We start from the raw sequence: 27,959 nt of genomic DNA, 5'->3' as shown, positions 1-27,959 counted from the left end.
AGCCTCAGGTTCAATTCAAGAGTCAACACCATGTAAAATGTATATAGTGTTTATACATCAAAAGTGTCCATTTTGTTCAGAAAGCTTATATCGCAAACCTTCTTGGCGCTTTGAGGCCCAGCCTCATCAAAGCGGAACCTGATGATTCGGAAGTCCTTGCAGTAAAGGATGAGCTCGGTGGGATTAAACTTCAGCTTCTGGTTGGAACACAGAACCTTCTGCTTTCCCTTAGCATCGTTCACTGAGAGGAACAAAGACAAAACAAAGACCAGTGCTTATTAGGGCTAATGGATATGCAGATAGTAACAGTAGTAGCCTGGTCCCAGGTCTGCAGGCTTAATGTTTTTTAGAGGAGTTGGGCTAAAGCACATACAGTACAGATCTGGGACAACACTAGTATAGTGTGGTGTAATGTACATGTGGGCAGCTGAGTGACCAAAGATTCCACAGAAAAAATGATTATCTATGTCACCACAGAGCTTCAGAGAAATTCAACCAAGTAAGAAACTGAAATTGATCCACAAGACCTCAGCTGTATAAAAACGGAACTGAAAATGATCCACAAGACCTCAGCTGTCTAAAAACAAATGAGGAACTTCATTCTTCATGTTCAGATGACCCTTTATGTGATAATACTCTAAATATACTTATGTTATTCTGAATACAGAATAATCTTCTTCAGAGGTTCCTCGAGTATTACATATGGTAAAACATTTTCCACAAGATTCAACTGTTTATTTCACCCTCTGAAATATACTGAACAGAATTATAAACGCAACATGTAAAGTGTTGGTCCCATGTTTCATGAGCTGAAATAAAAGATCCTAGAAATGTTTCATATGCACAAAAAGCTTATTTCTCTCAAACGTTGTACACACATTTGTTTACATCCCTATTAGTGAGCATTTCTCCTTTGCCAAGATAATCCATCCACCTTATCGTCCACCTTATAGGTGGCATATCAAGAAGCTAATTAAACAGCAAGATCATTACACAGGTACACCTTGTGCTGGGGACAATAAAAGACCACTCTAAAATGTGTAGTTGTGTCACACAACACAATACCACAGATGTCTCAAGTTGACAGTGTGTGCAATTGGCATGCTGACTGTAGTAATGTTGTCGTGTTAAATTACTTAATTAGAGATACTATGCTGTTTTGACTTACATAATTGTCCATTGTTATATGATAGTGTTTTTTCCCTCTGATGCAGGCTTGTTGTCTTGTGGGACAGTTATAAGTCTGGGTGTGCAGATAAGAGCTGGGTGCGACCGCAGTATGTGACATCCCGTTTGTACTATCTGTAGAAACTCCTCTGTATGGAAACTTGCAGGAAAGAATAGACAATGGTGGCAACGTCAGCTATCTACAGAGACAAACTAAACGCCTTTTATACACTATGTTCCCAACTCCTGTTTGCATACATCTGCTAACTGCCACATAAACAAAAAGGTTGAACTTTTCTATAAAAGCTGAGAGCCAACTCTGTTCGTAGAGCTTTCAACTCTGACTTTTCTTAGTGATGGTTGATTGCTTCATTTTTGCAAATCATATAATAAAATTGTTGTTTGAAAGAATCTGCAGTCTTTCAGCAAACGGGATGGCTAACTCCGTTTGCTGATTGCTCCTGGGGAGACCGAGGTTGCGTTAGACGTGGCAGGGAGCCCCACACTCCAACTAAACAGCGCAGAAAAGGAACCCGCTCGGACCGGCAGGGAGCGTCAGTAAGTGGATACGTCATTCAGAACAGACAAAATAAATGTATTGAGTATGTATGTAGTATGCTTATTGGTCTTAAGATACAAATTCATTGATTTGACAAATGTTAAGAAAATGTTGAGCAATGTTATAAAGTAATGACTTCAAATAAGTGGTATAGTCGTTGTGCGTTCTCAATGGTCATTATTAATTCTGGCTATTGTTGCCAGCAGCACAGTTACAGTCACCAACACTTTGGATAACCAGCCCTGCTAGGGTGAGTAAAACAGTCAGAGTGAGGTGTTCTCTTATTTGTGTCTGGAAGTAGCTAGCTACTTTACTATTTATATTTGACAACTTTTACTTCACTACATTCCTAAACAAAAGTATGTACTTTTTACTCCTTACCTTTTCCCTGACACCCAAAAGTACTCGTTACATTTTGAATGCTTAGCAGGACAGGAAAATGGTCTAATTCACACGCTTATCAAGAAAACATCCCTGGTCATCCCTACTGCCTCTGATCTGGCAGACTCACTAAACACATGCTTTATTTGTAAATGATGTCTAAGTGTTGGAGCGTGCCCCTGGCTATCTGTAAATAAATAAAAAACAAGAAGATGGTGCTGTCTGGTTTGCTTAATATAAGGAATTTGAAATGATTCATACTTAAGTATATTTTATCAATTACATTTCATTTTGATAGTTAAGTATATTGAAAACCAAATACTTTTAGACTTTTACTAAAGTAGGATTTTACAGGGTGACTTTCTCTTTTACTTGAGTCATTTTCTATTCTATTTTCTATCTTTACTTTTCCTCAAGTATGACAATTGGGAACTTTTTCCACCACTGGTGAAATCCATAGATTAGGGCCAAATTTATTTATTTCAATTCACTGATTTCTTTATATGAACTGTAACTCAGTAAAATCTTGAAATTGTTGCATGTTGCGTTTATATTTTAGTTCAGTATATAATGATCTTAGAACCAGAAGGGGATTATTTGCATGTTTCCATGGCACACCAGGAATCTAGTCTTGGCCTGTGTACCACCACCTGCACACACCTTCACTACCTTACCAGACAAGGATAAGACCAATGCCTCGTCTCGGTTTGTGGTGGGTGGAGCGTTGGGTCAGTGTTTTTGCCAAGCTACGGCTCTCATAAAGGACCTTTGTTGAGGGCGTACTGAGTAGAAAACATTGCTTCATGCTCTATCAGCTCAGCACAACAGCCCCACGCTCCCAGCCATGTCAGCAGAGAGCGAGGCTATGAGTTACACAAACAAGGTTATTCCGGAACAGGCTTTTCAGCCAGGGCCCTCTGTCTGGGCTATGACCTCATCTATGGAGATACTAAAAACGGATAGGTAACCAGAGGGAGCAGGCAGGCAGTCACCAAAACTGGTTTAAGTCAATGGTGTGTGTCAAAAATCAGCCTGGTAACAGCCTAAACAGAGAAACTGGGGTCAGCCAGATGGGACGTGATTGGATCTGAGATCCGACTGGTCCCTCAGCCATCAGAAAAAAAACATTAATGGGGATTTCAAAGGAGGAGAGCACAACCTGTCCATTGTGCATTCATAGTTCAACAGCTGGGTGTAGATGAAGCATTACAGCTGCAGCGGTCCAAGAAGTGTGGGGGGTCTTACAAAATCCAGCAAGAGATCGGTCATAAAGACAGAATCGTGGGGGGCAATGCGTTTCATAGGTAATTTATTTTACACAGGCTATTAAAAAAAAAAACATTACCTGTCAGGAACCTAAACTGCTCTTTATTTCTGGACTAAAGGGACTGCCAGTGTCATATGAGTAGGCTACTTTCCACTGAGAGTTATATTTGGTGGAGATTGCTGTTTGAGTTTGTTGACCATCTCGTCACCATGGTTAGCATAATAGCACATGCTCTTACCTGTCACCACTTGCTCCACACACGCCAAGGGAACATCGTGCTCTCCAAGCAGCCGGTTGGCAACCTGGAACCTCTGAGAGAACAACACAGAGATCAACATGGTGAGGAGAAGAGGTACCTGGGGAAAAAGCACACAATAGTTCCAGGGAGACCAGAGGTTTTAACTGGAGCGGAGTGAGACTGCACCACATGTTATCAACAGCTGAGAGGAGAACATTTGAACCATCTGGAAATGCTCTGCCAGGAACACTGATGATGATACTGTCGTTTTTGTATTTCAGTGAAATATAATGATTAACATTGAATCAGCTGATGAATGGAGATCATTGACAACTTTAGAGCAAATGTGTGAATCTACAAGTTACCCCATTTGCACTGAAAGGCAAATCCACAATTTTGCCATCAATGAGGACCATTAAGATCAAGGCTGATTTCCAAGAGCAGTGCAATCCTTCCACGAGTTCGATAAACTTTTGTTTTTCAAGTAAACAGATCTGGGATGACTCACTTAAGTTGTTTAAGAGGTGAAGGCATCAAAATATGCTGAACACAAAACAGGTGGTCTAAAAGCATAGGGTGGGAAGTTACATAAAACATCTGACACTGGAAGAAAGACACCAGTGTCCTACAAACCTTTTTGTTGATGGGTATTTCACAACAGACAACAGGCCTATCCCACATGCTGCTTATCATGTGACAACCTTGACCACACTTTCTCCAATAAACTCAGGTGTGATCATGTAGGGCCAATCCCCCGGGACACAGATTAAGACTAGTCTTGGACTAAAAATGCATTTTAATGGAGATTGTCTCGGATTAATCCGTGTCTGGGTAACTGGCCCATAGAGCTACAGTCATTTTTGGGAGAGAGGCACACATAATGTACCACAGGAGGTTGGTGACACTTTAATTACGGAGGACGGGCTTGTGGTAATGGCTGGAGCGGAATCAGTGAAATGGTATCAAAAACATCAAACACACGGTTTCCATGTGTCTGATGCCATTCCATTCTCGCCGTTCCTGTCATTATTATGAGCCGTCCTCCCCTCAGCAGCCTCCACTGGAGTGCACTCACATTGAAAATATACCTGCTTGGGGAGGGCATCATGGGTGATGAAGGAAACCTTGAAGTTGGTGCATATCAGCTTCCCCCACAGGTCACCATGGCTGCCATCTGCTCCGATGCACTTCCTCACAAAGCTCACTTCGTTCACCACAATCTCCCCTGAGGATGACAAACAGGAAGTAACATGAACCATGACATTTAGGTTTCAAAGAAAGGAGGTAGAAAACATAGTCCTAAAAGGGACAGAAATTGAAGGCGTGAGTGTTAACCACAAAGTTATTTTAAGTCTTACAGCGATGAAACAAAACCTGGGCTGATGGCTGAGTAATATGACATGAATGAAGCTTGGGAAAATGTGCTATGGAAGTGGAATGATCACATACTGAGATGTCTATCTCCTAGTCTCATTCAGGATCCTGCCATCCAGCCAGAGGCATCCTGTTACGCTGCTGGAGAGTGATCTGTGCATTTCTCCTCTCAGCCCCTCGAATTGGCTCTAATGATCCCACATTCCAGTCTGAGGCGTTGGGTCAGGGTGATGGAAATACCTGTCATAGAATAGCTAGAACGCATCATGACAGAGGAGGTCAACACAACAGTCTCTGTTGCCTAACCTATAGGCCTAGTAGCCCGTTGTGACATCTACTCTTTAACCCCTCTTTGGTTCCAGTAGCACCTCAGGACAAAACACAAACACCCACAGCCTGACAACAACCTGGTGTCTGAACCAAAGAGGGTTCCCTCCATTTACAGGACTTTGCTCTCCTCCTCACAAACAGATGTTTTTAATTACCTCCATAGCCCAGATGCAGGCTCCAAGAGGTATTTATTTTTCAATATAAAAAAGAGCCCATGATGAGTCATATACAGTGCTGACTGTTTCTACTCCAGGATCCTTCTCTCTCTCTGGCCATTCAGCGGGAGTTCACAGACTCAGCACATGCACTACGGGCTTGCCAGGAAAACCCCATGAGCCAGAGAATTGGGATCAGGTGGGCCTAGCTGTCCTCCTCCTGGGAAAACGATCTGCCATTAAGAGAACTGAGAGCTCAGCATAAACTTTTAACTGAGCCCAGCCTCAAACGGACAGAGACCGCTTTGGTTAGTAAGGCTGCTTGATGGATCGAGGTCCTCCTCTCAAGTTTTACATCCAGATCAAAACCCCTCTTCATCAAAGACAGGTCTACCCAATCCTAAACTAGGCCTTAACTTTCTAGACTAAACCATTCATGATGTTTTTATTGATGTTGCCGTTTCCTGTGTCACTGAACAGGGACCTAAGAGGTCTGACAGTAATTAGCTCTCAACCTCGCTGGCAACATTGAAGGACATGAATGTTTATGACGAACCATTGTCTCTCTCTTAAACACTTCAAATCTAAACAATGACAAGTTCAATGAATGCAGCTGCTACCTTTGCATAGTGCAAAATTCCTGACATTTCATGACAGATTAAGCATGAATTTACCATTGCATGAAGTGAAGACCTAAAGTAGTAGACACTGTAAGATAGACTAGATCATGAATGGAGTGCAGTGGTGATTCCCTCTCGTTTTATATCGTGGCAGTATGGTTGAGTGACACTGCAGCATCGCTAGACTATAACAGCTGGAGCTGCTTTGCAGAGGGTTACCGTAGGCCAGGCAGCGAACAGCCAAGGAGAACCAGGCCCAGCACTGTAAACAGGATCATCACATGTCAAAATGACAGTTTATCCCTCAGAGTCAGCATGAGTTTAACCCATTCAGCCCTGCTGTAATCTGTCACTTTCTATTTAGCTGGTTTCTTTTGATACAATCGTTCAGATTATACACTGCATTTTCTATGAGAAAATTAGAGCCTGACCGTACATTGAAATTAGAGCCTGACCGTGCAATCAAAATAGTGCCTGACCGTGCATTTAAATTAGAGCCTGACCGTACATTGAAATTAGAGCCTGACCGTACATTGAAATTAGAGCCTGACCGTACATTCAAAATAGAGCCTGACCGTACCTTGAAATTAGAGCCTGACCGTACATTGAAATTAGAGCCTGATCGTGCATTGAAATTAGAGCCTGGCCGTACATTGAAATTAGAGCCTGACCGTACATTGAAATTAGAGCCTGACCGTACATTCAAAATAGAGCCTGACCGTACATTCAAAATAGAGCCTGATCGTGCATTCAAAATAGAGCCTGATCGTGCATTCAAAATAGAGCCTGACCGTACATTGAAATTAGAGCCTGACCGTACATTCAATATAGAGCCTGACCGTACATTCAAAATAGAGATTGACCGCACATTTACAGTTGAAGTCGGAAGTTGACATACACTTAGGTTGGCGTCATTAAAACTTGTTTTTCAACCACTCCACAAATTTCTTGTTAACAAACTATAGTTTGGGCAAGTCGGTTAGGACATCCACTTTGTGCATGACACAAGTAATTTTTCCAACAATTGTTTACAGACAGATCATTTCACTGTTTCACAATTCCAGTGGGTCGGGAGTTTACATACACTAAATTGACTGTGCCTTTAAACAGCTTGGAAAATTCCAGAAGATTATGTCATGGCTTTAGAATCTTCTGATAGGCTAATTGACATAATTTGAGTCAATTGGAGGTGTACCTGTGGATGTATTTCAAGGCCTACCTTCAAACTCAGTGCCTCTTTGCTTGACATCAAGGGAAAATCAAAAGAAATCAGCCAAGACCCCAGAAAAAAAATTGTAGAGCTCCACAAGTCTGGTTCATCCTTGGGAACAATTTCCAAACGCCTGAAGGTACCACGTTCATCTGTACTAACAATAGTATGCAAGTATAAACGCCATGGGACCACGCAGCCGTCATACCGCTCAGGAAGGAGACACTTTCTGTCTCCTAGAGATGAACGTACTTTGGTGCGAAAAGTGCAAATCAATCGCAGAACAACAGCAAAGGACCTTGTGAAGATGCTGGAGGAAATAGGCACAAAAGTATCTATATCCACAGTAAAACGAGTCCTACATCGACATAACCTGAAAGGCCGCTCAGCAAGGAAGAAGCCACTGCTTCAAAACTGCCAGGCAAAAGCCAGACTACGGTTTGCAACTGCACATGGGAACAAAGACCGTGCTTTTTGGAGAAATGTCCTATGGTCTGATGAAACAAAAATAGAACTGTTTGGCCATAATGACCATCGTTATGTTCGGAGAAAAAGGGGGATGCTTGCAAGCCGAAGAACACCATCCCAACCGTGAAGCACGGGGGTGGCAGCTTCATGTTGTGGGGGTGCTTTGCTGCAAGAAGGACTGGTGCACTTCACATAATAGATGGCGTCATGAGGGAGGAAAATTATGTGGATATGTTGAAGCAACATCTCAAGACATCAGTCAGGAAATTAAAGATTGGTTGAAAATGGATCTTCCAAATGGACAATGACCCCAAGCATACTTCTGAAGTTGTGGCAAAATGGCATAAGAACAACAAAGTCAAGGTATTGGAGTGGCCATCACAAAGCCCTGACCTCAATCATATAGAAAATGTGTGGGGAAAACTGTAAAAGCGTGTGCGAGCAAGCAGGCCTACAAACCTGACTCAGTTACACCAGTTCTGTCAGGAGGAATGGGCCAAAATTCACCCAACTTATAGTGGGAAGCTTGTGGAAGACTACCCGAAACGTTTGACCCAAGTTAATCAATGTAATGGCAATGCTACCAAATACTAATTGAGTGTATGTAAACTTCTGACCCACTGGGAATGTGATGAAATAAATAAAAGCTGAAATAAATCCTCCTCTCTACTATTATTCTGACATTTCACATTCTTAAAATAAAGTGGTGATTCTAACTGACCTAAGACAGGGAATTTTACTAGGATTAAATGTCAGGAATTGTGAAAAACTGAGTTTAAATGTATTTGGCTAAGGTGTATGTAAACTACCGACTTCAACTGTATATACACATGGAGTACACGGTGCAATGAAATGCTGACTTGCAGGTGAATCTTGCACTGTGAAGGCTACTCCTTGTATATGACGAATAAACAAACGTGAACATGTTACTTATGAATTACGCCCAAGGCTAGGCCTATTTGTTCTTGCCTGTATTCCATGTTAAACATTGTTTACAAGCTACATTATATCACCCATGTTACTGCATCACAAGTTGTTTAACGTATGCACAAGAATGTAACAATAACACTTTATGGCCTGTGAGTCTTATTGAAGATGAGGAGCGGGTAGAGTAGGGTGGAGTTCTACTGTTATGTTTCACAGCATGGATTAAGATCAGACAAGGAACAGAGAGAGAGACTGAAGAAATAGGTTGTCACTCTTTAATTGTGGGACCAGTCAGCAACCGCCCACCATCACTACTGTGTTTACTTCCAAAGCTGGGTCTAATAATCTGCTGGCTTGATGAGTTAACAACTCTTTTGTTGTTGACAAAAGTACAGTACTGCCTGGACTGCAACTCTGCCAGTAAGTAACCTGGGTTACCACAACATCTAACAAACAGTACTGTGGTCATGTCATCAACCGCTTACATCATAACACTCTCTGTTTATCACAGAGTTGGCTACGTTCAGTGCCTATTCAGATAAATGTCAGTTGGCCAAGGTCATGGCCTATCATGTGACCAGAGGTAACACAGATTCAGAACAATCACAAGGCCTATCCTGTGTGTGATTGGCATGTCAAAAACATGTATATCATGTAATCATACTGGAGGAAACAAACCCTTCCTAGGATGAGGTTCTCCTTTTTGAATAAGTCCACAAAAACCTAAATCAAATAGGGCTATTCATGTGATCACACCTGCCAACTGACACAGCCTGGCTTTGCTTCCTGGGGTTTTGTAGCTTTCAAAGCAGGCCACCTGTGTTTGTGTACAGCACCTAGCAGACCAGATCACAGTTTGGACATCTGGTGGCGAGGGACAGGCTCAGAGACCCAACATGGTCTCTGTATACAGTGATTATCACAATCCTCTGAGTCACACAAGACTAGGGAGAAATGCCTCAGTAACAACACAAAGATGGCAGTTAAAGGGACAGACATGCTTCAGCGATCCACCTGTACAATAGTAGAGTACAGTGCGCCAGTAACACCATCACATTGCTGATGGATAGCGACAGGACACGTCATTTTGAGAAACTCATGACTTTGCCCATATTAGCCTAGCTTGTGTGATTAACGGAGCAGAACTCATGTGATGACAAACTAAGTGGTGAGAAGAGACTGAGGACAGTAGGAGTATGTGGGCCAGAGAGGTGAGAATGTGCTTGGGAGTACAGAGAGTTAGCTTTGCCTCATGCAAACACCACTGCCAGGCACATTTTTCCACCACCTAAGGAGAGGTCTCAGCTCACATTCTCCTACTGAGAAAACAACAGCGGGACATCTATTACAGTACCTGTCTAACTATCATTACAGATGCCTACAGTTCAGATGAACGTGTGTCATAAAGGTGACAGTGTGTCAGCAAGGAGCCTAAACAAAACAGTCAATGTTGGTCATCTATGTTTGGACACCCACACACACACACTCCAGAAACACAGGTCACATACAAAGAGAGAGAGAGTAAGAGAGAGAGAGTGTGGGGGGTGAGAGAACTAGGCCTAGAGGAGGAGAAAAATAAAAACATTCAGAGAGAAGAGGGAGAAACCCAACCAGACAGTTCACTAATTAGAGGTGGGCAGCCAGCAAAGGATACAGCCAGGGATGAAGAGAGAATCTGAGGAGGACAGAGAGATAAACAGAGAGCTACAGAAATTAAGGGAGGAGGACAGATGAACAGAGAGAGAGGGGAAGATAGAAGAGAGAGGAGGACAGTTGAGATGAGTTGTTGAGATGAGTTAGTCCCACTGTGGTCCTCTGTCTGGTCAGTTTGGTGTGCACTTGAATGGATCATTCAAACAGAGACCCCTTTGAATGGGTCATATTCAAGTCGCATAGCAACACTACCGAGGAGCTGGGAGGCCCACAAATAAAGCCCAAGTCTATCCATTCAGGGCCACCCTCACAGAGCCATGAACTAAAGATCAGAACATAGACCATAGTGTAAAATCAAACCTGAGATTCAATGTAGGCTAAACTGTTCGTAGTCCAGTTGAGGGAGAGGAGGTGACTATCGTATTTTGTAAAGCAAGGCCAGGTGGCACTGTGTGAGTGCATCATGTTTACTTTCACTGCCAGCATTCATTGAAACACACTGGCAGAACCCAGCAATAACAATAGCTAAACCTCCAGCCAAGGAACAACCAGTAACCCTCTATAAAATAAACCAGCGTCTTAAAATAAGCAGCTGAAATAGATGAGGGTAAAACTATACAACCAAAGCAAGGCTACACAGGGTGACAGTGTTACTCACATATGCGCCTAAATATTGCCGTGCAATGTAAAAAAAAAGTGAAGGATTCTAGTTTTATTACATCAAATATTAGTCATTGTGCTCCTAAATGTATTCGTGTACGCAAACATTTTCCAATTTAAGTCAGTGTAGAGCCCTGCAAAGCAGAGAAAATAGAAATAAAGTGCAAGAGGGAAATTTTGTTATTATTTCAGCAGCGTTAAGTTTAACCAGGCAAGGCGCATCTATTTTAGAATGAAGGAAGGTCCATCCTCTGTTGCTTAATTATAAGGAGTGAACGCCTCAAAGGGAAATTCGTCCCACAGCACAACCTATGATTCACAACTTGTCCTCAGACTCAGATATAGACCTAATGACACTTCAAGGTTATACGGTCAAGTGTTTCTCAATCTTGCTCCATTATATCAGTGAGTTCCGCCCCCATAACAGCCATGAATGAACCTTAATGCTTAAGAATGTTGTTGGCTTTTTTGCAACAAGAGTTTATGGGGGGGAAACATGAATTGAGTGGAGGGTCATAGTCCCTCCCTGTACACAGATTGATGAATGTTTTTTTTTACACATAAATAGACTTTTCATTATTTACATTCTCTTTAAATGTCTCCTTGTTTATTTTTTATTTTATTTTTATTTCACCTTTATTTAACCAGGTAGGCAAATTGAGAACACGTTCTCATTTACAATTGCGACCTGGCCAAGATAAAGCAAAGCAGTTCGATACATACAACAACACATAGTTACACATGGAGTAGAAAAAACATAGTCAATAATACAGTGAAAAATAAGTCTATATACAATGTGAGCAAGTGAGGTGAGAAAGGAGGTGAAGGCAAACAAAATATATATAAAAATAAATAAAAATATAAAAAGGCCATGGTGGCGAAGTAAATACAATATAGCAAGTAAAAAAAACAACACTGGAATGGTTGGTTTGCAGTGGAAGAAAGTGCAAAGTAGAGATAGAAATAATGGGGTGCAAAGGAGCAAAAATAAATAAATGAATACAGTAGGTAAAGAGGTAGTTGTTTGGGCAAAATTATTGATGGGCTATGTACAGGTGCAGTAATCTATGAGCTGCTCTGACAGCTGGTGCTTAAAGCTAGTGAGGGAGATAAGTGTTTCCAGTTTCAGAGATTTTTGTAGTTCGTTCCAGTCATTGGCAGCAGAGAACTGGAAGGAGAGGCGGCCAAAGGAGGAATTGGTTTTGGGGGTGACCAGAGAGATATACCTGCTGGAGCGCGTGCTACAGGTAGGTGCTGCTATGGTGACCAGCGAGCTGAGATAAGGGGGGGCTTTACCTTGCAGGGTCTTGTAGATGACCTGGAGCCAGTGGGTTTGGCGACGAGTATGAAGCGAGGGCCAGCCAACGAGAGTGTACAGGTCGCAGTGGTGGGTAGTGTAAGGGGCTTTGGTGACAAAACGAATGGCACTGTGATAGACTGCATCCAATTTATTGAGTAGGGTATTGAAGGCTATTTTGTAAATGACATCACCGAAGTCGAGGATTGGTAGGTTGGTCAGTTTTACAAGGGTATGCTTGGCAGCATGAGTGAAGGATGCTTTGTTGCGGAATAGGAAGCCAATTCTAGATTTAACTTTGGATTGGAGATGTTTGATGTGAGTCTGGAAGGAGAGTTTACAGTCTAACCAGACACCTAGGTATTTGTAGTTGTCCACATATTCTAAGTCAAAGCCGTCTAGAGTAGTGATGTTGGACAGGCGGGCAGGTGCAGGCAGCGATCGGTTGAAGAGCATGTATTTAGTTTTACTTGTATTTAAGAGCAATTGGAGGCCACGGAAGGAGAGTTGTATGGCATTGAAGCTCGTCTGGAGGGTTGATAACACAGTGTCAAAAGAAGGGCCAGAAGTATACAGAATAGTGTCATCTGCGTAGAGGTGGATCAGAGACTCACCAGCAGCAAGAGCGACATCATTGATGTATACAAAGAAGAGAGTCGGTCCAAGAATTAAACCCTGTGGCACCCCCATAGAGACTGACAGAGGCCCGGACAACAGACCCTCCGATTTGACACACTGAACTCGATCAGAGAAGTAGTTGGTGAACCAGGCGAGGCAATCATTAGAGAAACCAAGGCTGTCTAGTCTGCCGATGAGGATGTGGTGATTGACAGAGTCAAAAGCCTTGGCCAGGTCAATGAATACGGCTGCACAGTATTGTTTCCTATCGATGGCGGTTAAGATATCGTTTATGACCTTGAGCGTGGCTGAGGTGCACCCATGACCAGCTCTGAACCCAGATTGCATAGCGGAGAAGGTATGGTGGGATTCGAAATGGTCGGTAATCTGTTTGTTAACTTGGCTTTCGAAGACCTTAGAAAGGCAGGGTAGGATAGATATGGGTCTGTAGCTGTTTGGGTCAAGAGTGTCCCCCCCTTTGAAGAGGGAGATAACCGCAGCTGCTTTCCAATATTTGGGAATCTCAGACGACACGAAAGAGAGGTTGAAAAGGCTAGTAATAGGGGTGGCAACAATTTCAGCCGATAGTTAAAGAAAGAAAGGGTCCAGATTATCTAGCCCGGCTGATTTGTAAGGGTCCAGATTTTGCAGCTCTTTCAGAACATCAGCTGACTGTATTTGGGAGAAAGAGAAATGGGGAAGGCTTGGGCGAATTGCTGTGGGGGGGTGCAGTGCTGTTGACCGGGGTAGGGGTAGCCAGGTGGAAAGCATGACCAGCCGTAGAAAAATGCTTATTGAAATTCTCAATTATAGTGGATTTGTCGGTGGTGACAGTGTTTCCTATCTTCAGTGCAGTTGGAAGCTGGGAGGAGGTGTTCTTATTCTCCATGGACTTTACAGTGTCCCAGAACTTTTTTGAGTTTGTGTTGCAGGAAGCAAATTTCTGCTTGAAAAAGCTAGCCTTGGCTTTTCTAACTGCCTGTGTATATTGGTTCCTAGCTTCCCTGAAAAGTTGCATATCACGGGGGCTGTTGCAGAATGCAGAAAGCCATAGGATGTTTTTCTGTTCGTTAAGGGCAGTCAGGTCAGGAGAGAACCAAGGGCTATATCTGTTCCTGGTTCTAAATTTCTTGAATGGGGCATGCTTATTCAAGATGGTGAGGAAGGCATTTTTAAAACATATCCAGGCATCCTCTACTGACGGGATGAGATCAATATCCTTCCAGGATACCCCGGTCAGGTCGATTAGAAAGGCCTGCTCACTGAAGTGTTTCAGGGAGCTTTGACAGTGATGAGTGGAGGTCGTTTGACCGCTGACCCATTACGGATGCAGGCAATGAGGCAATGATCGCTGAGATCTTGGTTGAAAACAGCAGAGGTGTATTTGGAGGGCAAGTTGGTTAGGATGATATCTATGAGGGTACCCGTGTTTACGGAATTGGGGTGGTACCTGGTAGGTTCATTGATAATTTGTGTGAGATTGAGGGCATCAAGCTTAGATTGTAGGATGGCTGGGGTGTTAAGCATGTTCCAATTTAGGTCGCCTAGCAGCACGAGCTCTGAAGATAGATGGGGGGCAATCAGTTCACATATGGTGTCCAGAGCACAGCTGGGGGCAGAGGGTGGTCTATAGCAGGCGGCAACGGTGAGAGACTTGTTTTTAGAGAGGTGGATTTTTAAAAGTAGAAGTTCAAATTGATTGGGAACAGACCTGGATAGTAAAACAGAACTCTGCAGGCAATCTTTGCAGTAGATTGCAACACCGCCCCCTTTGGCCGTTCTATCTTGTCTGAAAATGTTGTAATTAGGGATGAAAATGTCAGAATTTTTGGTGGTCTTCCTAAGCCAGGATTCAGACACGGCTAAAACATCCGGGTTGGCAGAGTGTGCTAAAGCAGTGAACAAAACAAACTTAGGGAGGAGGCTTCTAATGTTAACATGCATGAAACCAAGGCTATTACGGTTACAGAAGTCATCAAAAGAGAGCGCCTGGGGAATAGGAGTGGAGCTAGGTACTGCAGGGCCTGGGTTCACCTCTACATCACCAGAGGAACAGAGGAGGAGTAGGATAAGGGTACGGCTAAAAGCTATGAGAATTGGTCGTCTAGAACGTCTAGAACGTCTAGAACAGAGAGTAAAAGGAAGTTTCTGAGGGCGATAAAATAGCTTCAAGGAATAATGTACAGACAAAGGTATGGCAGGATGTGAATACAGTGGAGGTAAACCTAGGCATTGAGTGAAGATGAGAGAGATATTGTCTCTAGAAACATCATTGAAACCAGGTGATGTCATCGCATATGTGGGTGGCGGAACTGAAAGGTTGGATATGGTATAGTGAACAGGGCTAGAGGCTCTACAATGAAATAAGCCAATAAACACTAACCAGAACAGCAATGGACAAGGCATATTTACATTAAGGAGAGGCATGCTTAGCCGAGTGATCATAAGGGTCCAGTGAGTAGAGGTTGGTTGGGGTCACGGCGATCCAGACAGCTGGCCGGGTAGATGGCTATCGGTAGCAAGATAGCATAGGATGGAAGTCTATTTTTAGACACCTCGTGCGTTTCCGTCGGTAGATTAGTGGGGTTCCGTGTGGTAGAGGGGATCAATCCAATTGGCAAAATAGATATAGTGACCCAAGAAAAAATTGTCCGATATACTTATTCAGATAGCAGCCGATAAGACAGCTAACGATTAGCGGGCCCCAGATGAGCGTTCAGGTAACGTTGCGACGGAGGTGCCAGTTGGATAACTCCCTCGGGCAGATAATGTCGCCAGTCAGTCGTGAAGGCCCGATGGGCCTCCGCATCTGCAGCAACAACAACAACAACAACAAAAAACGGGTCCGGATAGGTGACTGTAGCCCAGGAATGGCTGATGGAACTCCTCAGCTGGCTAGCTCCGGAATAATTTAAGTTTGCTCCGGGATCGACGTAAGCCAATAGTCACACGGTTTGCAGCTAGCTAGCTGTGAAATCAAGGTGCAAACGTCCAGAGCCTGCGGCTAAAAATCCGGGGACACTGAGAAAAATAGGCCCGGTATGCTCCGGTCCGAGTCGCGTTGCACAAAAAGTGCCGATAGATTATCGAGCTAAAGGAATAACTGAAGACCACAAAACGTGGGCAGCTGAAACACCAACGCTAGCCAGCTAACTTCTGGGCAGCTTCAGATCAGCTACTGGCTAGCTTCTAGTTAGCTTCTGGGTAGCTTCCGGCTAGCTTCTGGCTAGTTTCGGCCGACTTCTGGTTAGCCTCTGGCTAGCTTCCACTGTGGATTTTCAGATTTTAGGTAAATAATACTTTTTTTTGTAATTGGTGAGGCGGGTTGCAGGAAAGCTTTTGTAGTTGAGTTCTTGGATAATAAAATATATAAAGATATGCGAAGAAAGGTGTAAATATATATGTATACAGGACACGACAATACGAGGACAACAAAGACGTCTGAACTGCTATGCCATCTTGGAATCAGTTTATCTTAATACACTGGAGCAAAATGTAATATGGAGAGGTTGGGTGTCAGTTTAGCTCACGCACAAACACTGACAACTTAATGGGAAAAAAGTAAACAAACCTGAGGCCCTGCCACGCATTAAAAATTCTAATTTGCAAAGAAAAACACACAAAAGGTGAGAAATAGTTTTCAGTGACTGATGCTCTGTGAACAGAAAATACCCTTGTGAATCTCTTATTGTAACCTCCTTAAAACAGTCATTAACCATCCTCTCTGAGCTGGGATTTGACTGCACAATAAGGAGGCATATCTGAACCAGCCCATTGTTAACTAAGGCTAAATTATGCAGAGTTAGTTGCAGTGATGAAAAGGGGGCCAGGCAGGCACTGCATTGTCATGGTGACTCGAGACAGCCCAGAGAAAATAGACTTTCAGTTGGATGAGATTACCACAGCCTAATGATGCGACAAGAAGGGATGCCAAATGCCTGTGGGGAAATCCACAAGTGAGGTGCACTGACAGACAACACATTCAAAACAAGAAATTACATTTAGCTGAAGAGATATGGGAGTTTTCACTGGCCTGTTATTGAAATATCAGTCATCTTCTACCTTAGCATGAGAAGAAAGACCATAGCTGGATGAGGTCAGCCTTTACTGGTTATTTTTCAGGAGCGGGATATTTTGATGGGTGGTTTAATTTATGTAGCCTCTACATACTCATAACATAGTTGTTAGTTACAAATAGAACAGTCAGAAACAACAAGCTAGCTGGTAGAAACAACAAGCTAGCTGGTAGACGTAGACGGTGGACGTAAAGGTAATGGCGGACTGAACGAAGTTATGTAGAGCACCTCAAGATAAAACATAATATTCGAAATATCTGCTAAATTAGACTAAAATATTAGCACTAAATAATCTGGTGGGTGATAACCTTCAATCTGGATAATAACACAAAACAAATCCTAAGACTAGAGACATTTATCGACAAATATTACGAAAACAAGCAACACCCAAACATGACGGAGAGTAAGACAGGGGAACCGATTCAAAAACGAAAACGTGACTCCTCAACCGACACTGATGATCTAATGTTCTCACCACCGGCAATGGTAAAGGTCGAAACCGATCTGTTAAAATCAATAAATGACAAACTGGGTATACTTGAATTAGTTAGTAAAGATATAAAAGAGTTGAAGGCAAGCCTAGAGATGAGTGATGAAAAAGCTGCGGCATTGGAGAAGGAAACACACGCGCTAAAAGGGACAGTCAATAAGATTGAAACCGAAATGAATGAAATTAAAAAGGAGAACACCGTTCTGAAGGAATGCTTACTGGACATACAAACTAGATCCATGAGAGAGAATTTGGTACTTACAGGTATCCAAGAGAAAGAAGGAGAGGTTCCTGAATCTGTAGTTAGAGAGTTCCTTTTTGCAGCGCTGCAGATTCCACGCGAAGTTATAGATAAGATCCAACTTGAACGTGTACACCGCCTCGGACAGAGAGGGCAGAGATACGAACGCCCAATCGTTGCCAAATTTGCTTCATTTAAAGAGAAAATAATGGTTAAAAGCCTGGGTAAAAGACTTGCTGGGACAAAAATTGGCATGAATGATCAGTTTCCAAAAGAAATTGCAGAACGGCGCAAAGTTCTGTATCCAATTTTTAAAGAAAATAGATTAAAAGCGAAACGAGTAGCTCTCGTCGTTGATAAACTATATATTGATAACCAGTTGTTCAGAGACACAAAGATTACTCCATGGTTATTTTAAAAATTACAAAGTTCTCATAGATGAGGAAAATAAACACAATTCAAGCCCGGTTATTGATTGTAACAATACAATACAAAATATAGCTTTTCTATAAATCTTCACATATAACTAATTGAACACAAGCACTATTTCTACATAGTGAAGATAAAAACTAAGTAAACAGAAGGCACAGTATGTGTGGATGGTGTGGTGTGTGTTTATTTTTATTTGTTATGTTTGGAAAGTTGAGTGAGTGAGTAATGAAATAGTTGCATATCCCAGAGCCAGTGTATTGCTGTGGGCCGGGTATGAGAGGGCTTTCAATGTTGTTCAGATGATGGATATACTTTTATAATGAATTATACGTCTTATTTATTTATTGTCCTATCATGGGGAACTACATTTTTAAAATAAATTATATCTAATTATTTATTATCCTATTTTAATGGTACGGTCCATGGCCCTATACCCTAGACACCCACATGAATGGCCCAGATACTAAGGAGAAGTCCCCAACTGTTTTATGTGCATGCTGTAAGCGGTCTGTATGCAGCCAAAATGAGGTCAGGGACCAAGAGCAGCACTGCCCCCTCAAGATTCTGAGCCTGCTTGGCAGGGTTGGTCCTGCAAAGCCAAAGCCCCCTAAAGGGAGAGCATAACAAACAAGGAAATTCTCAAAGCTGCTAATGAGAACCTTGACGACCTTGTACCTAGCCGGGGGGGATTCCGGTGGGGTGCCCCCACCCAGGCAGTGGCAGTGCTGGCAACACTAGCTGCAGTAACCCATGGGGAGGGGGTCACACTCGGACATTCAGAGAGGGGGTATATTATTGTGGCCCTGGTGGCACGAAATCAAGTCGGACTGCATGGAGATGCTTGGGAACATGGTCAAAATGGATGACCGTATTGTGGGTGTTTCAGGAAGAAGGTGTACATTTGACCTCCATCATCTAGGATGTGACAATGGTAAATAAATCTCTACATTTATGCTCATTTTTTGTGCGGTCTTGCGGGCCTTCTCATGCAGCTGCAACTGCAAGTACATTTGTAAATCATGACCCATCTTGAGTTGGGCTCTGGGATGGTGCAATTGTTGAGAGGGTGAGCTTATGGTTGTGTGGGGGTAAGGGCTGAATGTGTGTGGGTGTATGTGTGTATCCCACAACTGTTGCGAAGGAAGAAGTAAAAGATGTTAGGGACTATAGAGGATGATTCACAGCAATATGTAATAAAAATCGAGGTGAGGGCGATGGAAATGCATTTGGCAATGGATCTGCTTCGGTTCGGTGGATGGCGCTGTGTGCACTTTTCGAAGGATGGATCCCAGTCGGTCCGGGGCTGTGCGATGCGGGGGGTCGGGGGTGGTCTGCCGGGCATTGGGATGACAACCCAACTCGAGATGGGGGCTTTTGGCGGGTGGAATAGTGGGGACCAATTGGAGGTTTGCTTAGTGGAGATGCAAATGTCATGGTACAACTATATAGACACTCAATCATTATGTTACTTTTTAATAGGACGTTTACAAACATATATTTTTGATAAAAATAATTGAAAGGTGTGTCTCATTATGGTAAGTGGTGAAATAAGTATAGCCAGTTACAATTGTAATGGCTTAGCAGATAATAAGAAAAGACGATCAGTATTTACCTGGCTAAAAGAGAAGGATTATAATATCTACTGTTTACAGGAAACCCATTCGACAGTTTTAGATGAAGTTTTGTGGAAAAAGAACTGGGGGGGCGAAATATATTTCTCCCATGGGCAAAGAAATTCAAAAGGGGTGATGGTTTTAATTAATAATAACTTTGATCCAAATGTGCAACTTGTCCAAACAGATCTTTAAGGTAGATGGATTATTTTAAATATGTTATTGGACAATAAACATATATGGCTTATTAACCTATACGGTCCGAATAATGATGATCCAAGCTTCTTTGACAATATATATAAGAATGTATCAACTCTACAAGCAACACTAGACTCTATTATTATAGTGGGAGATTTTAATACGTTCTTAAATACCTCTATGGACCGGAAAGGAAATCACACTACAAACTATCACCCTCAGGCACTTAAAGAAATCAGGAATGTCATGGATATATTGGAATTAGTGGATATATGGAGACTTAAATACCCTGACCTAGTGAGATATACATGGCGGAGGCTTAATCAAGCTAGTCGCCTTGACTACTTTCTTATATAATTCTCTCTGGCACCAAAAGTTAAAAAGTGTTTGATAGGGGACATCACATAATTGATAGGTCGGACCATCACATAATTGGCATATATATTACTCTTACAGAATTTCCACGTGGGAGAGGATATTGGAAATTTAATCAAAGCCTACAAGATGATAAATTGTTTAGAACTAGGACAGAAGAATTTATAACTGACGTTTTTAGACATAACATAGGTACAGCAGATCCCCATATTGTATGGGACACTTTTAAGTGTGCCTTTAGAGGCCATGCAATTCAGTACTCATCTATAAAACAAAAGCAATTTCGATCAAAAGAGTCCATATTAACAAAGGAAATTGAAGGACTAACAGTACAGTTAGATAACAATAAAAACGGTACCATAGAGGCACAGAATAAGTTAGAGGAAAAACAAAAAGAAATGGAGGAACTTATTCAAGAAAGATCCAGTGTAATATATTATAAAAATAAAGCGAACTGGATGGAATATGGGGAAAAATGCACCAAATTCTTTTTCAATCTTCAATATAGAAATGCTACCAAAAAAAACGTATTAAAACTTGTTACAAATGATGGAGTCACGCATGATTCACCAAATGATATTTTGAAAGAGGAAGTAAAGTACTTTAACCTCTACAGAGTACCTAACCCGGATCCGGGAGCACCCCCCACACCCCCCACACTGATTAGCATCGCTAGCATAGCGTCACAATTAAATAGTAGCATCTAAATATCATTAAATCACAAGTCCAAGACACCCAATGAAAGACACAGATCTTGTGAATAAAACCACCATTTCAGATTTTTTAAATGTTTTACAGGGAAGACACAATATGTAAATCTATTAGCTAAACACGTTAGCAAAATGACACCATTTTCTTACTCCAACAGTTTCTTACTCCATCAGGTGCTATCACCAATTCGGCTAAACTAAGATATTGATAGCCACTAACCAACAAAAAAATTCTTAAGATGACAGTCTGATAACATATTTATGGTATAGCATAGTTTTTTTTTTTTAAATGTGCATTTTTCAGGTATAAATCACAGTTCTACATTGCAGCTGCAATCTGATATAGTGCTGATGCAGCTAGAACAATTACAGAGACCAACGTTATATAACTAATTACTTGTCTTAAAACATTTCAGAAAAAATACACAGCGTACAGACATTGAAAGCCCAACATCTGGTGAATCCAAACAATATTTCAGATTTTTTAAATGTTTTATAGCGAAAACAAAATGTATCGCTAATTAGCATAACCAGGCCAGCCAGAACCGGCTGGACGCGCGCGACCAGTTCACATGCACGACAGATATATGAAATAACATCGTAAATTGGGTCTTTCTATTGCTGGTCTTTCATCAGAATGTTGATCAAGGTGTCCTTAGTCCTGATGAGTCGTTCAATCCATTCACAATGGCAACCTCCCCTCTTCATTTAGCCTGGGTACTGGTCGACTGGCACGGTCAATTCCCAAAGTTAAAAAACTCAAAGAACGGAACACGGCAAAACTCCCGAAAAAATTCTAATAATCTGATTAAACTATATTGAAAAAACATACATTACGGTGATATGGTCACATGTATCAAACAAACTTCGACACGGAGATAGTTTTCATCCGTAACGTCAGCATAACAAAAGACAATGCCACCTCTGAAAACGCGCATCTCAGAAACCGGAAGTTGTCGGTCACGCCAAAGAAATAGGTCTTATTTCACGTCAGTACAAGATAAACAAAAAAGTGTCATTCGGGTCATAGGTGGCGTGACCATATATAGGCAGAGCTTTGAAGCGAGCATACACATCTTGCAATCTTTTTCAGGCTCAGGGAAAGTGCTGTGAAATGACCTGTGTTTGACTCAGAGACTCAATTGGAACGGTTTTAGAAACCATAGCTTGTTTTCTATCCAATGCTATATGGTTATATGCATATAGTAACAGCAATAATTGAATAAGAGGCAGTTTAGTCTGTAGAGGCAATTATGCTAATGCGAAACAGCACCCCCTGTATTCTCAAGAAGTTAAGAATATGTTTTCGTTTCAGGCTCCTCCATCTCCACTAACTGAAACTAATTGTATGGATTTTTTCCCTAATAATAATGTAAAATTAACATCTGTAGAGAAAGACTCATGTGAAGGCCTAATTACAGAGGAGGAACTACTTGATGCAATTGGGGCCTTTAAGGATGGGAAAACTCCAGGACTGGATGGCATACCAGTGGAAGTATACAATTTTTTTTTTGATATACTCAAAGGACCATTATTAGCTTGTTTTAACCACTCCTATATAAATGATAGATTATCAGACACGCAACAAGAAGGTGTGATATCATTATTACTGAAACAGGACCCAAGTGGTATATATAAAGATCCAGTCCATTTAAAAAATTGGAGACCTCTTACACTTCAGTGTTGTGATGCAATAATCCTAGCAAAATGCTTGGTGCATAGAATAAAAAAAGTTTTGTCAGATATTATTCATCCTAATCAGACAGGTTTTTTACATGGACGATACATTGGAGATAATATAAGGCAAGTACTGGAAACAATAGAACACTATGAAATATCGGGGACACCAGGCCTGGTTTTCATAGCTGATTTTGAAAAGGTTTTTGATAAAGTACGACTGGAGTTTATATATAAATGCCTAGAATATTTCAATTTTGGGGAATCTCTTATAAAATGGGTAAACATGATGTATAGTAACCCTAGGTGTAAAATAGTAAATAATGGCTACATCTCAGAAAGTTTTAAACTATCTAGAGGAGTAAAACAAGGTTGCCCACTATCGGCATATCTATTTATTATTGACATCGAAATGTTAGCTGTTAAAATTAGATCAAACATTAATATTAAGGGATTAGAAATCCAGGGCCTAAAAACTAAGGTGTCATTGTACGCTGATGATTCACGTTTTCTTTTAAAACCACAACTAGAATCTCTCCACAGCCTCTTAGAGGATCTAGATACATTTGCTATCCTCTCTGGATTAAAACCAAATTATGATAAATGTACCATATTACGTATTGGATCACTAAAAAATACACATTTTACATTGCCATGTAGTTTACCAATTAAATGGTCTGACGGAGATGTGGACATACTCGGTATACAAATCCCAAAAGAAAGAAATGATCTCACTCCAATACATTTTTATAGAAAGTTAGCAAAAATAGATAAGATCTTGCTACCATGGAAAGGAAAATACCTGTCTATTTGTGGGAAAATCACCCTGATTAACTCTTTAATCATATCACAGTTTACCTATTTGCTTATGGTTTTGCCTACACCTAGTGACCTGCTTTTTAAATTATATGAACAAAAAATATTCAATTTTATTTGGAACGGCAAGCCAGATAAAATTAAAAGGGCCTATTTATATAACGAATATGAATTCGGAGGGCAGAAATTATTAAATATTAAAGCATTAGACCTCTCACTAAAGGCATCAGTCATACAAAAGTTATACTTAAATCCAAACTGGTTCTCTAGTAGATTGGTACGAATGTCTCATCCTATGTTCAAGAAGGGCCTTTTTCCCTTTATTCAGATTACACCTGCTCACTTTCGGTTGCTTGAAAAGGAAATAATCTCCAAAATATGTTTATTTTTTAAACAAGCCTTAGAAAGTTGGTTGCAATTTCAGTTTAATCCACCTGAAAGGACGGAACAAATAGTGCAACAAATCTTGTGGTTAAATTCAAATATAGTAATTGATAAAAAAAATGTATTTATCGAAGAAATGTTTAAAAAAGGTATAATTTTTGTGAATGATATCATAAATAGGACTGGTGGAGTAATGTCACACATGCAGCTAACACAGACATATGGAAATGTCTGCTCTACCCAAAATTACAACCAATTAATTGCAGCATTACCACAAAAATGGAAGAGGCAGGTAGAAGGGGATAAAAGTAAGGAACTTGTATGTCGGCCTTATATTAAAGAACATAAATGGTTAAAGAAAAGTGTGATAAATAAAAACATATACCAATTTCATTTAAGGACCAAAAAACTTACAGCTGTGCCATATAAATTGCAAAATAGTTGGGAAGAGATTTTCGATGTACCCATTCCATGGCACATGGTTTATGAATTGATACGCAAAACAACGCCGGATTCAAAACTTCGAATTTTTCAATTTAAATTATTGTACAAAATTCTTGCAACTAATAGAATGTTATATATATGGGGGATACAATCTTCCCAGCTCTGTAGATTCTGCTGTGATGAGGCAGAGTCATTAGACCATTTATTTTGGTATTGTCCTTATGTAGCTCGTTTTTGGTCACAGGTCCAGGAATGGTTGAAGAATTGCAACATTTGCGTAAAACTAACGCTACAGATAGCAATACTGGGGGATTTGAAAAGCCTTAGTCAATCAATCAATAATATAATAATTATTTTAGCAAAAATGTTTATTTTTCATTTACAATCCGTGGAAGCTATGAGAATAGGAAGATTCAAATCTTTTGTGAAGCATCACAGCACAGTTGAAAAATATATGGCAAATAAAAATCCGAAATGGATGATGTTGGAAGATAGATGGGAAAGGTTGAGTGGAGCTGAAGGGTGGGACTAATAACAAGATAAACAATGTAGGGCATACGGGATCTGTGAAATGTGTATAGGTGCGGAGCTATTGTGAAATAGCACAGTTACAAGTGGAAATCAAACTGGATGGACAACAGAAATAGAGGAAGGACTAAGAACCTTCAAGAGAGAACTATTATAAAGTAGACTGTGTCTGTAAAATGTGTATAAGATGTATAAATTGAAGGTAAAAACAGAAATGTTTATCAGTTTAATCCAATTGGGGGATCGGTGGTAGGGTTTGCGGGGAATAATAATAAAGGTATACTCTTTTAAAAAAAGTATGTATGTCTATGTAGGTATGTGTATATGTATGCATACGTGAATGGATATATATATTTACCCCCAAAAATATGGGGGATAGGAAATGATGCAGACAATTACATTGGAAGCAACATTCTTTCCGCAATATTAAGCTGATCCACCCCCGAAGAAAAGAAAAAAACAAAAAAAAAACAAGCTAGCTGTGGCAGAGGGAACTGTAAACTCACCTGGAAGTAACTTGGCCTCTAACTTCTTGATAGGTGGCTGTGGAGCTTTTTTCAGATCAGTCTGCATGAAATATAAAACAGAAACAGTTTGTTAGTCTATAGCACAGGTGTCAAACTCATTCCACGGAGGGCCGAGTGTCTGCGGGTTTTCGCTCCTCCCTTGTACTTGATTGATGAATTAACATCACTAATTAGTTAGGAACTCCCCACACCTGGTTGTCTAGGGCTTTATTGAAAGGAAAAACCAAAAACCTGCAGACACTAGGCCCTCCGTGGAATGAGTTTGACACCCCTGGTCTATAGTAAGCAACCTAAATGATGCACAACATATAGCTAGTGAATTGAACAAGTAATCCTAGCTAGCTAACTACTCAGTAATAGCAAGTAACTGTTAGTATACCGAGGACAGAGTAACTTTGCTAGTCAACTAAGGTTACTCACCTGTACAGGCAGAAGGTAGGATTTAAAGGTTGGTTTCAAGGGCTTCACAGAAAACATTATTAATAGCTTGAATCCAATAACTAAAGATGATTAATGGATACTTCCAAGATTTCAGTGAGAAAAGAATGTCAAACGTTAACTAACTTGTACCTTGGCTAGCACAATAACAACAGCTAAAAAATAAACTGCTGAAAATGTGAAGTAGTCAACAATACAGTCCCTTTTTCGAGATAAATTTCCCCATTTGGATCAGGTCGGGATAGCTTGCTGGGTACCTCCTTTCGTTTCGTGTCAACACAGATTCTGTTCTGGCGAGCTCTGGTTGTCCTCCTCGTGAACAAGTTACTAGTAGCCAGCTAGCCGTGTAGTTAGCTGCTAGCAAGCAACTTTTACTTCGTCAAACAACCTAGCTAGCTTTAGCTAACAAGAAAGCATTACGTTCGCAAAGCTAGCTGCAGACCGTGAGTTAATTCACTAATTTACTGGAGAAGAACTCCACAACGTAAACCCTGCAGGCATACAGCAGTGATAACTTTTGTATTTAGCTAACAGCATTATATCCAAGGCTTTGCTATCCTTTTTGCTATGGACACAACGGCCATGTTTACATTCGAGAGGAGACAGACAGGGGAGGAGCATCGGTCTATGTTGCACCCCCAAGCACAGATCTGGGACCAGATGTAACTGACTCCTGTTCAGATTTAAGATAAAAAAACGGAGTAAAAATACATTTAAGGGCTTTTGACCTACAACGGAGGGTAGGGAGGGCCCCAGAAAGTGCGATATCTTACTCTCTTGATTCCTCAAGCATAGTCTAGTCCATTCATTTATGTCTATTTAAGACACATTTTGATTTGATTAATCATGTTTAGTATACACTATCGCCTATTGATATTGCAATGATTGAGTACAATGGACCCCCCCCCCCAAAAAAAAATCACGTACATTTTATTTCTGCAATGTTTATTCAATGTTACAAAATAATTAGCTAATCACACATATGACACAATAGAGAAACAGTAAGCACACCTGTAGGACTGAGCACTAGCACCATCTAGTGGAAACGTTCAGTAGAGCATGAATGAACACAAAAACATTCAATTAAAAAAGAAAGTGAATCCTCCTTTTCTCTTTAATGTAACTTAATTTTTGTGATCTAATTTTTTATTGAGTAACATAACCTGTACAATCAATAAGAATCACAATTGTTTTTTTACCAACACTCAACCCCTCCCACCCGCCATCCCAAACAAACCCCTGGCAGCCCCGCCCCAATCCTGGTCTAAACCCAATATGAAAGACCAATCATGAAATATTATCTTTAGCTCACTTTATCTACATCATATGAGTAACTATTGGCTGCAAGTAACTTCTATTTTCGCTCCAATCCTTAGGGGGCAGGTGGATGATGTCTGGGTGGCCTGGGGGTCAAAGGCCTCATACTCAGTATTGAACATCACTACAGAATATGGCTCGACAGCAACAGCAGCATGTTCTTCAGCTCCGTTCTGTGCATTCACAGGATCTCTCACTTCAGTCAGCTTCAGAAGTGAGAAGAGCCCCGCATCCTCTCCTCTGCCCTCAGCATATGGGGAGCCTACACCCAGAAAGAGGAAGCAGTGGGGTTAGATGGGTTTGAAAATCTGTCAGTACTGCAAATTCCTTTTACGGAAATAATATGCCAACTTACAGTCTGAGTTAAGTGTCTCCTCTCCATCTTGTTCTCTGCAATGATTAAATAAAGTATTTATTATTATAAAATTCCATATCAGCAACATGTAATTAATTGATGGCTATCGGAAATGTTCTTTTCAAATAATGAAATACCTTTTCATTCTCAGAGTGTGAGATTCTGCTGGAGGAAGAAAGAAACAGAAAGCCCATGTCAATAACATTATATGATAAAAAAAAAAAAATACATACCTGATGATAGAGCATACAGTATGTGGGTTTTTACTCACCTTGCGAAATCTTGGTATTTTTCATCATGACAATGACAGTAACAAACAGGCAGGAGAAGAACAAGCCTCCCACTACATACAGTGGTATGTAAGGATCCCCTTTTAATAAAACACAAAGCATTCAGAATGAAGATCAATTAGGT

The 27,959-nt window shown here is 41.0% G+C and overlaps 1 protein-coding gene across 10 annotated transcripts in view; it reads right to left on the bottom strand.

The window, feature by feature from the left end:
• Nucleotides 1-27,959, bottom strand: part of LOC129854263 (myotubularin-related protein 10-like) — a 46,372-nt gene that overhangs the window by 10,382 nt on the left and 8,031 nt on the right. For 6 of the 10 annotated variants that reach the window (XM_055921095.1, XM_055921097.1, XM_055921099.1 and 3 more), the window contains 8 exons: nucleotides 27,817-27,915; nucleotides 27,683-27,710; nucleotides 27,546-27,580; nucleotides 25,856-27,452; nucleotides 25,415-25,475; nucleotides 4,701-4,837; nucleotides 3,613-3,685; nucleotides 99-241 (listed from right to left, as the gene is read on the bottom strand). In XM_055921095.1, the coding sequence (XP_055777070.1) occupies nucleotides 99-241; nucleotides 3,613-3,685; nucleotides 4,701-4,837; nucleotides 25,415-25,475; nucleotides 25,856-25,912 (471 nt within the window). In that variant the 5' untranslated portion in view covers nucleotides 25,913-27,452; nucleotides 27,546-27,580; nucleotides 27,683-27,710; nucleotides 27,817-27,915. Of the gene's footprint in view, nucleotides 1-98; nucleotides 242-3,612; nucleotides 3,686-4,687; nucleotides 4,838-5,061; nucleotides 5,181-25,414; nucleotides 25,476-25,855; nucleotides 27,453-27,545; nucleotides 27,581-27,682; nucleotides 27,711-27,816; nucleotides 27,916-27,959 lie in introns of those variants that run through there. The other 4 variants (XM_055921098.1, XM_055921102.1, XM_055921101.1 and 1 more) reach the window with 4 other exon arrangements.

This window comes from Salvelinus fontinalis, chromosome 4 (assembly GCF_029448725.1).
Source record: "Salvelinus fontinalis isolate EN_2023a chromosome 4, ASM2944872v1, whole genome shotgun sequence".
In the NCBI taxonomy this organism is placed as follows: Eukaryota; Metazoa; Chordata; class Actinopteri; order Salmoniformes; family Salmonidae; genus Salvelinus; species Salvelinus fontinalis.
The sequence above is the reverse complement of the archived record's forward strand: the minus strand, read 5'-3'. Positions and strand labels throughout refer to the sequence as shown.